General features: G+C 36.4%; 1 protein-coding gene across 1 annotated transcript; it reads left to right on the top strand.

Annotated features, from left to right (window-relative positions):
- The first annotated feature begins 3,463 nt into the window (after positions 1-3,463).
- On the top strand, positions 3,464-12,977 carry LOC121371858 (achaete-scute homolog 1b-like). The gene is made up of 2 exons (XM_041498066.1): positions 3,464-4,092; positions 11,449-12,977. Exons 1-2 carry the CDS (start codon positions 3,592-3,594, stop codon positions 11,557-11,559), a joined length of 612 nt encoding a protein of 203 aa, XP_041354000.1. The 5' UTR covers positions 3,464-3,591; the 3' UTR covers positions 11,560-12,977.
- Positions 12,978-13,568: the final 591 nt, after the last annotated feature.

The following is a 13,568-nucleotide window of genomic DNA, read 5'->3' as shown; positions in this document are numbered from 1 at the left end:
AGTTACAGTATTAAAGAAATGTCTAACGTACAAAAGTTAGGTATTATAACATGTATTCCTAAACCAAATAAACCTAAAGAACTCTTCTAAATTGTACTTATAAAATGGCCTCTGGCTGTATTGCAAATAGAATTAAAAGAGTTCTTGGTAAAATAATTAACAAAGATCAAACTGGGTTTATAAAGGGTAGATACATAGGCGAAAATACAAGACTAATATACGATATCATATTTTACACCGAAATGAATGACATTCCGGGACTACTACTATTAATTGATTTTGAAAAAGCTTTTGATTCGATATCCTGGTCTTTTATACATAAAACACTTGATATGTTTAACTTTAAAACGTCAATTAAAAACTGGATTAAAACACTGTATAATAATTCCCGATCAAATATAATACAAAATGAATTTCTCTCTGAATCATTTAAATTAGAAAGAGGCAGTAGGCAAGGCGATCCCTTATCTCCTTATATATTTATTTTATGTGTTGAAATCCTCGGCATCATAGTTAGAAATTCACCTAATATTAAAGGTATCACTATAGATGGAGAGGAATAGTTAATATCATAATATGCAGATGATACTAGTTTTATTCTTGATGGCTCTCCGGAATCTCTACACAATAGACTGTCAATTTTAGACTATTATGCAGAAGTATTTGGCCTCAAAATAAATTATTCTTAATCAAAAGCTATTTGGATAGGAAGTAAGAAATATTCAAAGGAAGTATTTCACCACTAATCAAATATTTAAATACATTATTCTTTAAATTTATTTGGCGCAACGATACTGAAAAGTTATCACGCAGTTTAATAACTCAAAACTATAAAGATGGCGGAATTAAAACTAATTACATTATAGCACTTACAAATGCATGGATTCGATGAATTATTATTAATAACCCAAAGTGGACTAATCTCTTTAAATCTATTACAGGTATATCTATACTCGATTTAATTATACATGGCGACTATTTCATTACTTTTAAACTTGAACGAATACTAAACAAATTTTGGAGAGATACATTACACAGCTGGTTACAGATACAACAAAAACAACAACCACGTAATATAGAAGACATTTTGGGTATTAATATTTGGTACAACAGTAAAATATGTATAGATAAAAAACCATTTTTATATTAAAAAATATCTTATAACTGGTATTATAGTTATAGATGATCTATTGAATGAACAAGGAGACTTCCTAAAATAGGCAGATTTCACAGCAAAATATCACATACCTACGAATTGTTTGCAATATACTTCATTAATAAATGCTACTAAATCCTTTATACATAACTTTAAAAACTTAATGGATGATATTTTTACATCATTAAAAAATACCATTTTCCCATTTAAACTAAGCATGTTGTTAAACGACAAAAGTGTCTGCAAACATATATACGATATACTAAATACTAGAATAATAATACCAAAAGCACAAATAAAATATGCAAATGAGGGGTTTATATATAATATACAGGAATGGGAAACATGTTATACTCTCCCTTTCTATAGCGTGAAAGATACATCCTTAGCATGGTTTCAATATAGAATTCTGCACAGAATCCTGGCGACTAACAAATTCTTACATATGATTCATTATATTGATTCTAATGCGTGTAGCCTTTGTAGCAATTATCCAGAAACACTATTACATTTATTTTTTTAAGTGTGACAAAGTTAATAATTTATGGAAAGAAGAAAAATCATGGATTTTATGTAAAACAGGAAAGGAAATCAATATCAGCAAAGATATCGTCATATTTGGTATAACTAATAACAAAAACAGTACCGTAGCTTCATAAATTGGTTAACTATAAATATAAATTATTATATCTACAGTAAGAAAATACAGAAAAAAAGTTAATTTGATATCGAAAAATATATTCTTTTCAAAAATTGTAGCTATGAAACTTTCCATAAAAAATGGAATCCTTGGCTTGGCCTTTTTATTGAATGAAACTTAACAATACTACTTTTTACCAACAGGAAAAAGAGAAATTTAGCTTATCTGGAAATAGATTTTGTCCAAAGCAAACCTTCTTAATTATTTTTCACAATATCGCCTTCTTTCAATGTTTTTTCTTCTCTTCCATACACAACATATTTCTTACTCTTCCAAGCACTCTTTTCTTTCTTTCTATCTTCTTTTACTATTCTGTTTCGATTTTAATTTAAATTACATCTTATACATTATCCCTATATGTGTGAAATAATAATACAGTAGTGGTAATGACGGTAGAGGTGATGATAATAATAATAATGATACATGTACTATTTTCTATTGCAATTTATCCTTTAAATTAAATTAATTTTCCTTTCCTTCAATCTTTCAATTTTCTTTCTTTCTCCCCTTCCTTCTCTTTATTTCTAGCTTCTCTGTTAACCCCATAAAACTATGAACTGTATCTATGTCCATTATTAGTTTGATTAATGTGATATATATATATATATATATATATATATATATATATATATATATATATATATATATATATATATATATATATATATGTACAATGTTTAACATATTATATGATTGTAAAGTAGCGGTACCAGGGCCCCAACCCTGGCACTACTATATTTGTTTTCTGGGGTCAATAAACTTTATTAAAAAAAAAAAAAAAAAAAAAAAAATTAATGCTGACATTTGCATGCAACTCCATGGCTATTTGATTTAAAATGTAAACAAAAGCGCAGTTTTTTCAGTATGCACTTTTCCAAAGGTAAAAATTGAGGTCGATATATCGACACACACCCTAAATTAGATGATCTATCCCACGTGTGGTCGAGACCGCTGGTTTGAATGGTTGTTTACGTATCCTTCGTTATTCTGTAATTTAATCAAATAGTAGCAGGAATTATCAACTGACTTCGTCAATACATCTATCATGTAAACATATGAACGTGTTTCAATATCGTCATATTTGTTTTGCTTTTGTTTGCTTGTTTTAGTTAAAAGTCCGTTTACCACGTGAGATGATAACACTATGCATGGGAAAGCTGTTGTTTTCGCCGTTTACCCCACATACGTTGTGGTCAGTGAGTCATAAACAGTTTGAGAAATTTAACAGAATCGAATGTAGAAATAAAGTTCGAATTTCATCTGACGCCTCATCGTCGTTGGCTAATCCAGCATTGAGCTATAAAACAATTATGAATGGAAACAGGTCGATCGTACATGTCATTCTGAGCGGGTTTAAACAGTAAGTGTTTAATAACGACCTAAAGATTCCAATGACTCACAATTCGTGAGATATGGTTACAAGTGGATAAATATATAAATTAGCAGACGTGTAAGTGACTTTTCCCGCGCGATTTCAGAGTCGTTTAATAGCAGACGTGTTGACAGTCACTGCCTACTGAACTTTACACACAGACTGAATTTTCAAAGCAGAATTTGATAGTTCATGCAGCATTGGCAAATGCACTGAAACCATTCATCAAGTCGGTTATATTGTGCGCGTGCGCCGATTTACATAAAAGTAAAACAGCCACTGGATTAAAAACATTAATAATAAATGGAATAATTTCCCTAAAAGCTTGTTGGCACGACGCTGCTAAAGATTATTATCTTCCTAATGGATGTGGTAGCACAGCGGAGGATGAATCTGTCGGCGTGGGAGCACGGTTTTGCTTACTCCAATTGCTACATTCACAAACACTCGTGGAACTCGCTCGTCAAGAAAAGAGAACGATTTGGTCTCAAACGCTGTGGGAAAGGTCTGAAGAAACAGAAGAAAGAGAGGAAACCTTCCAGCTACCGACACGTGCCGCACAGTGAGAAACCCCAACATCTCGTGCAGAGACGGAATGCGCGTGAGAGGCGGCGCGTGCAGGCCGTGAACAGCGCGTTTTCTGGACTCCGCAAACACATTCCCTACGAGCCGAAACACAAGAGACTTTCCAAAGTGAAGACGTTGCGGATCGCGATCGACTACATCCGGAACCTCGAGGACATGATAGAGACGCACGACCGCCAAGTGCAGGAGTTCAGACAGACCGTTCTCCTCAACTCCAGCTACAGCAACGGCTACTCCCCCGGACACACGGACGAACAGACGTGGACTAGATCTACAGCAGTGAGTTTATTCGTTTTTTTTTTTTTTGTTATGTTTTTGTTCGCTTATTTGTTTTTGTTTTTTTTAAACTTAACTTCAACTTACTAGATATAAAACTTTAAAATATAATATTTTGCACAATATTGCACATCATTAAAAAATGCCATTAAAAAGCAAATCGTTGCCAGTTGTCACTAACTAGTGATGATAGGTAGTAGGGGAGTGCAGTTTTAATTTTAAAAACAAACTCTATACTGCATCGTCGTACATATTTTAGTGTTATTTCTGTTCAATATTCTAACGCTACTGCCCGAAAGTAGATATTGAAAATGTTTCAAGCGGAGACACCCGTGCAGCAAGAGGGGGACACCCCTATCACGCCCACCCTCTCCGCTGCTCCAATGTGAAATTCCATCTGATGCCCCTGTACTGTCGGGATTCGAACCTACCATAGCGATTGGCATGTTATTTGATTGTCCTTGACGCCACGCACTCAGCCAACCAAGTCATCTCAGAAGGCGTCTGGATACGAATCCTTGAGAAGTCGCCATTAAAACCGTGGCTCCTTTCTACAAATGTAGTTGACACTGGTTAGCATAGCAACTGGCAGTGGTTGTAATAGGTACAAGGAGATTGTTTTTCTTGGTAATGAATTTGTTGACGAACGGACAGAACTATACCTGTGTATTGGCTGTAAAAGTAATTTCAGAACGCAGATCAGTATAGTAGATATTGTAGGTAGGAGATAGAAGAAACAGATTTAGTTTCGGACACCTGTACAACTAAAATTCAAACACAATACCTTGGGTACGCAACTCCGCCGTTTGCCATTGACATAATTATATGTAAATGATTTAATCTGGAAAGAAAACCCATATTGGCGTAACTAGGATTTTTAGTTCTGCAGCGGAGGCCTCCAAAAGTGAAGTGTACCGGGGCGAAAATATAACATTTGTCACCATGGTCGAAATCAATCTTTTGGGTGCAGAGTTTATGAAAATATAAGATGATATTATCTAAAGTTGGTGCCAACAAGATGGCCATCAATACAATTGTATATCTTTAGAACTACAACACTTAGAAAGGTGATCTCGGTATCAAAACTGATGTTTATGGAGTCAATAAGTTCATAAAAAGATTTGTTTTACTGTCAGATAATTGGTTGTTAGTTAAAATAGCTGACAAAAATGGCGGTGTTTTTGGCATGAAATTCCAATAATTTGTGTTGGAAAGATACGTTTTATGTTAAATATTAAATTTTAATGGTTGAGTTGACATGTCTTGAAGAATACTAAAACAAAATTTAGCCTAAAATTGTAACTGTTCGTTTAAAATTATTAACCAAGGTGAGGTATATATGCTATACCATTGATCAATCCATTGCTCACCGAGTAAGCATTGTTAACTTATCATTCTATAGTTATTAGCATTCACAAATTACCACAACTACAATACCAAACCAAGAACGAATTAATAATGTAATTAATAATGAATGAATGAATTGTTAACAAATCCATAACACGAAAACCTCTGAGGGTAATATATAAATTGAGTACACAGTGCTCATATTAGTTATCTGGTACACTGGCGGCTTCATCTCACTATCATCTTCACAGACAACACAATCATCTGGTTCATTTATTGCCTGATGTTCTGCATGGTTATCCATTGTCAAACCGGTATCGGTGGCGTCGTGGTTAGGCCATCGGTTTGCAGGCTGGTAGGTACTGGGTTCGGATCCCAGTCGAGGCATGGGATTTTTAATCTAGATACCGACTCCAAACCCTCAGTGGGTGCTCCGCAAGGCTCAGTGGGTAGGTGTAAACCACTTGCACCGACCAGTGATCCATAACTGGTTCAACAAAGGCCATGGTTTGTGCTATCCTGCCTGTGGGAAGCGCAAATAAAAGATCACTTGCTGCTAATCGGAAAGAGTAGCCCATGTAGTGGCGACAGCGGTTTTCCTCTCGAACTCTGTGTGGTCCGTAACCATATGTCTGACGCCATATAACCGTAAATAAAATGTGTTGAGTGCGTCGTTAAATAAAACATTTCTTTCTTTCTTTCTTACTTTTCCATTGTCAAAGCATGGTCACTTTCAAGCGCAAGAAATAGGCAGTCACTTTCGTATCAGGTTGTTCAGCAGTTCTGGGTAACATCAAACCTGGTTCATTAGCTTGGGTACCACATACCCATAAAACATGTTTTCTTTTCAAAACCACTTTTGGCAGCATTTCCAAACTGACGTTTGCGTTTGGGTGTGGTGGCGTTTCGCGATGTCATCCGCCGGTAGAATCATCACAGCTATGTAGGTTAAAGCTGTCTTCATATTGGGTTGCTTACCTGATCAATTCCATTGTGACTTACGGGACATTTGATCAATAATTCCCAAAGTGTGGAAGAAAATTTTAAAATTTTAAATAAATAATGGTATGATTTATCACATTAAATGGGATGTATTTATCTTTCTGAAAATTATAAAACCTTATGGTAACTTGATTCGTCTTGTCAAGAAGACATGTGAGACGTTTACGGACCACGTCTTTTGACAGTGTGTACTGAAGTTGTAATCACTATCTTATCTTGAAAGACAGATTTTTGTATACAACCCTTTTACTAGCTACATATTGCAATTCTGCATTAAGATCAGTTTTGTGAGAAATATCTTTTTCACTTTTAATACTGCTTAATTTTCTTGAGTAACTGATGGGACAAAAACATGTGACCGACGAGATGCTATCCCTACAAAACCATAAAACGTTTTTGCATATGTATATGCATATATATTTTAGTAAACCATTTTAAAAATTAACTGAACACTACATGTATGTTTGTTTCAGAAAGTGGAATCATTATACATTTCATTTATGTGCACGATTTGTCAATGAACTAAATTTTAAAACTTTGTGAAAATGCAACTTTACTATCAGCACACTTTTCTTACTGGCAATCTAACATTGAAGATTGTTCGGCGAAGTGCAATATGCATTTTCATACAGGGACCCAACATTTAGTGGCCACCAACTTTTCTTCCTAAAACAATACCCCTTGTATTCCCAAATTTGCAAGCAACTGCAACTGGTCAGCTTTCTTCATCATTAAATAGAACATGTTCCGTGTCACAGCCAAATAAGGATACTGCTGTGTTGCTTCTTTAGCTGGTCATATATAGCATGCGTTGATGTAAACCAGTTAAGACTGGCATGTATTGTTTCCATATTTGAGGCGATATAATAATATTTCGTTCACTCCAATTATAATATCAGCCAAAGCCCGCATATGTCTATACAAAGTACGTAGTGAAATGTCTAGGTATCAGTCTGAACGGCACGAATATGCTGTGTTTTAGTGTTGAACAGGACAAGACAAGTAAAATTATATTACAAAATATGGCAGTTGTGAAGTCAATATATTCAAACACGAATTAGACTGACATTAGAATTGTGCTACATGCAAAATGTACTTCAGGAAAGTGAACACAACACATTGTAAACAGCAGTGATGTTCTCGTATTGCTTTTGTATTATCGTAATACGCGTATAGTTAGAGTAAAGAAAATACTTGCATATCTCCTCACATGCAACGAAAGAACATATTCCATTTATACCTTGTATAAACCAGCGATTGCTATGTATGACCAGCTAAAGCGTATGCAGCATTGTAATGTGATTTCTGTATCCTGCCTATAACTGGCTACACCACTGTGAGCTCTTTCTAGTCATAGGAAACATTACATATACTGCATAATAATGACAAAAGTTGAACAGAACAGTTTTAGTCGTTCCCAACCTAGGAACACAGGAAATATTGTTTTAGGAATAAAATGGTAGCTACCAGGTTTCTTGGGCACAGTTCAGAAACGCTGACTGCGCATTGTTAAACGATATTCAGTGAGATACAGGTGCACACACAGACTGCACTGATACTAGTTGACATAGCGATAGATACGATGCCTATGAATGAGGATTCCACCCAAGTTTGATTTCGAGAAAACACTTAATGGGTAGGGTTTACCAAAACTGATGAAACAGACTATATGCATTAACTGATCCAACATTGCTGAACATCCTGGTGTGCATCAGACGACACTTTTTATATACACATGCACTTCAAAGTGCTAACGTCTTGACATTGGACAGCCTTGCACAGCAGCATGCAGATGTATCCAAGCGATGCACCTAATTATTTTGTTGCATGTGATCCACCAACACAGGTTATGTCAGTTGAGTTAAAGTATGTATTGTTCAACAACATCACTGGAGCACATTGATTTAAAATCATTGGCTATTGGATGTCAAACATTTGGTAATTTTAACTTATAGTCTTCGGAGAGGAAACCCGCTGCATTTTTTTATTAGTAGCAAGGGATCTTTTATATATGCACCATCACACAGCCTTTCATATACCAGTCGTGGTGCACTGGCTGGAACGAGAAATAATCCAATGAGCCCACCGACGGGGATTGATACCAAACCGACCGCGCATCAGACGAGCGCTTTACCACTGGGCTACGTCCGACCCCGTCAGTTGAGAAGGAATCTGACAGTAGTATGTACTATGTATTATTACAACACATTGAGGTCAGTTGAGAAGGAATCTTATGACAGTAGTATGTACTGTGTATTATGTACCACACATTGAGGTCAGTTGAGAAGGAATCTGATGACAGTAGTATGTACTGTGTATTATTACAACACACTGAGGTCAGTTGAGAAGGAATCTGATGACAGTAGTATGTACTATGTATTATTACAACACATTGAGGTCAGTTGAGAAGGAATCTGATGACAGTAGTATGTACTATGTATTATGTACAACACATTGAGGTCAGTTGAGAAGGAATCTGATGACAGTAGTATATACTATGTATTATGTACAACACATTGAGGTCAGTTGAGAAGGAATCTGATGACAGTAGTATATACTATATATTATGTACCACACATTGAGGTCAGTTGAGAAGGAATCTGATGACAGTAGTATATACTATGTATTATGTACAACACATTGAAGTCAGTTGAGAAGGAATCTGATGACAGTAGTATATACTATATATTATGTACAACACATTGAGGTCGTTTTGTGAACAACCCTTAAGGTGTTTTGTACTAGAGTTTTACTACACATTCATTCATTCATTCAAACATACACTCACTCACTCATTCATTCACTAATTTATCTATTCGTGTATTTATTCAGGCTATAGTGGTTAGGTGTTTGTGGATGCTAGTAGGTGTATAATTACAACAACGCTTTTTTACTGGGGAACCCTTGATCAATAAATAGTATGAAATATTATGTCGGTATCGGTATACAATTATTTACAATTTGCAGTTATATTTTATTTTAATAAATTTTAAAACATGCTAACTAAATTTAGCAACAATCTAAAACTAACATTTGACAAAAAATTAGGTTTTTCTAAGTAATGTTACAAATATATTTAGATTTTCATACCATAATTACCGTCATTTCAGTCAGCCATTAGTCAACACAATATCCGACTGTATTAGAAATAGTTTTAATGAACTCATTGAACCCATAAACATCTATTCTAACACCAAGATCATATTTCTAAGTGCTGTAGTTCTGAAGATATTCAGTTTTTATGATGACTGGTCGCCATTTTTAAAAACGGCCGTCATCTTGTTCGCACCAACTTTAGAAAATGTCATCTTATATTTTTAGGAACTCCACACCCTAGAAATTAAGTGACAAATGTTATACTTTCGGCCCCGGTTACTCAAAAACTAAAGCTCTTTTCCAGCCTCTGTTGCAGTACTATTTATACCGGGGATCACCCATATTGGCGTAACTAGGATTTTATACTGGGGATCACCCATATTGGCGTAACTAGGATTTTATACTGGGGATCACCCATATTGGAAGAAGGGAAGGGAATGTTTTATTTAACGATGCAATCAACACATTTTATTTACGGTTATATGGCGTCGGACATATTGTCAAGGACCACACAGATATTGAGGGAGGAAACCCGCTGTCGCCACTTCATGGGCTACTCTTTTTGATTAGCAGCAGGGGAACACCCATATTGGCGTAACTAGGATTTTATACTGGGGATCACCCATGTTGGCGTATCTAGGTTTTTATACTGGGGATCACCCATATTGGCGTAACTAGGATTTTATACTGGGGATATTGGCGTATCTAGGATTTTATACTGGGGATCACCCATATTGGCGTAACTAGGATTTTATACTGGGGATATTGGCGTATCTAGGATTTTATACTGGGGATCACCCATATTGGCGTAACTAGGATTTTATACTAGGGATATTGGCGTAACTAGGATTTTATACTGGGGATATTGGCGTATCTAGGATTTTATACTGGGGAACACCCATATTGGCGTAACTAGGATTTTATACTGGGGATCACCCATGTTGGCGTATCTAGGTTTTTATACTGGGGATCACCCATATTGGCGTAACTAGGATTTTATACTGGGGATATTGGCGTATCTAGGATTTTATACTGGGGATCACCCATATTGGCGTATCTAGGATTTTATACTGGGGATCACGTATATTGGCGTATCTAGGATTTTATACTGGGGATCACCCATATTGGCGTATCTAGGATTTTATACTGGGGCTCACCCATATTTCTTTCACACTGTCTGCGAGTCTTGTTATGGTGCGACATGCAGTTGTAGTAGTGTTGATATAAAGTGCTCCTACTGGCAGTAGCTAGTGGGAATTTCCCCCATTAGCTCAGTTGGTAGAGCACTGGACTCTCGTACTGAGAGTCTGTGGTTCGAATCCCTTCAGTGAAGGTTGATATTTTTCTGTTACATTTGGAGCCGACGTAGGGACTGGGTGTATTCTTAACACAAGAATACAATTATAACCCAGTCGGGACCCGTAACAGTTCAACTGCCCGTGGCCCACAGCTCCGGGACGTAGCTTCACTTGAGGGGGGAATATGTAGTAGTGTTGATATAAAGTGCTCCTACTGGCAGTAGCTAGTGGGGATTTCCCTATTAGCTCAGTTGGTAGAGCACTGGACTCTCGTACTGAGAGTCTGTGGTTCGAATCCCTTCAGTGAAAGTTGATATTTTTCTGTTACACAGTCATAAAGGGTGATGGAAAAAAGGGTTATTGAAATAAATACTTTCCAAGTTATTAATTAGTAAAGATGGGTACACTTTTAGGTGAGCCGCCCGATACATACGTATACTAGTATTTAGATGGTGTAAACGTTACGTTTATCAAAAGCTCAAGCACGCTGTCCTAGGAGTGTAGCTCTGCTGTAGGATAAATAATTTCTTTTTGTTACGTAATGTTTATGAATCCTCTGAGTGATAGCACTGGCTGATTTCTTCACAGGTCATCTGATTGTCTTATTTGTTTCCAGGAATCTTTTGGTGACTGTTATCAACGTCCACAACATCAGCATCAGCACACAGCCGAGATCGCGGCATCACGCCACGACTACATGACCACGTACCCAACGTCTATGCCGTGACATAAGACCGCCACTATTCTGAACATTGCTGTAAAACAGAAGTCACTTTGTGGATGTTAAAGGATTGATGGACTACACGCGTATTAGTTTATCATCCAATGTAATAGTTTGATTCTGCACTTCTGTCAAGGAATATCCATTATGTGTGTAAGAAACTCTTCAAACAGGCTACTTTATGTACAAGGACAATACATGTAATACCTTCAAACAGGCTACTTTATGTACAAGGACAATACATGTAATACCTTCAAACAGGCTACTTTATGTACAAGGACAATACATGTAATACCTTCAAACAGGCTACTTTATGTACAAGGACAATACATGTAATACCTTCAAACACAGGCTACTTTATGTACAAGGACAATACATGTAATACCTTCCAACACAGGCTACTTTATGTACAAGGACAATACATGTAATACCTTCAAACAGGCTACTTTATGTACAAGGACAATACATGTAATACCTTCAAACACAGGCTACTTTATGTACAAGGACAATACATGTAATACCTTCAAACAGGCTACTTTATGTACAAGGACAATACATGTAATACCTTCAAACACAGGCTACTTTATGTACAAGGACAATACATGTAATACCTTCAAACAGGCTACTTTATGTACAAGGACAATACATGTAATACCTTCAAACAGGCTACTTTATGTACAAGGACAATACATGTAATACCTTCAAACAGGCTACTTTATGTACAAGGACAATACATGTAATACCTTCAAACACAGGCTACTTTATGTACAAGGACAATACATGTAATACCTTCAAACAGGCTACTTTATGTACAAGGACAATACATGTAATACCTTCAAACACAGGCTACTTTATGTACAAGGACAATACATGTAATACCTTCAAACAGGCTACTTTATGTACAAGGACAATACATGTAATACCTTCCAACACAGGCTACTTTATGTACAAGGACAATACATGTAATACCTTCAAACAAAGGACGCATTTGAAGTACCTGTTAGAAACAGGCGGTTAGTATACACGATTCTTTTAAACTTAGGGTCAGCTGTACCAGGAGGACGTACTTGGATGCCGTGACTACAGATACTTATTTTCATTTTAACAATAGTTAACTTCCAAAAAGTACTTACTTTGCTAATTATATTCAAAGATATCTGAAGTCTGCGCAAGCTATGCCGTTTAGTACAGAAAAACCCTAACATTTGATGGCTTCAGCTACAGATCCACAGACAACCAGTAGATTAATAAACTTTTAATGTTTGTCCAACTTGAAATCAGTATCACTGTGCTAGTGTTATGCTACATGTTTTCTGAAATTGTACTTTCCACAGACATTCAACATTTCTAATTTAGTGGATGTTGAATTATTTATTTCTTGATTACTATAATAAATTGTGACCGCAATAAAACATAAAACCATTTCTTATTGCTGTGTTGTTAAGATGCAGTTTGTTTTGTTCGACACCACTAGTGCATACTGATGAAGTAACACGCGGCACGGGATCTATTCAGATGACCAGAAAGCGTATTGTGTAGTTTCACTGACAATTGCATCCTGTAGGCCTTCAGTTTTGAATCTTGCGTCCCTACATGCAACTTTTGATATACCAATCGCGGGACAACGTATTAAACACGATGGAAGTGATTACTACCAATAATCAGTACCAGAGCCATCAGAGCCGCGGCGGGGAGTGGTTGAGGGGGAGGGAAGAAAGGCGGATTATAGTCCCATCAGTAGCCAATCTTATTATGACAAATACAATCGGAACATTAAAACGTTTTACATCAAAGCAAGTTCATGCCAGTCGTGGTGCAAATGTTGGGAGTGGAAAACAACCCTGTGGATCTACCGGGGTGAGAGGGTGTATATTAAATTCAATATAGGCATGTATGTAAGGGGTGGGTATTGGGGGTTTCAATTACACAGCGAATCCCCCCCCCCCCCATTTTCCACAGGAGCCTTGCTGGACCCCGTATAAACTTGGCTCGCCAGTCTAGACCTCGTTTGCTAA

This window comes from Gigantopelta aegis, chromosome 4 (assembly GCF_016097555.1).
Source record: "Gigantopelta aegis isolate Gae_Host chromosome 4, Gae_host_genome, whole genome shotgun sequence".
NCBI classification, from domain to species: domain Eukaryota; kingdom Metazoa; phylum Mollusca; class Gastropoda; order Neomphalida; family Peltospiridae; genus Gigantopelta; species Gigantopelta aegis.
Note: the sequence above shows the minus strand (reverse complement) of the source record. Positions and strands in the feature narration are given on the sequence as shown.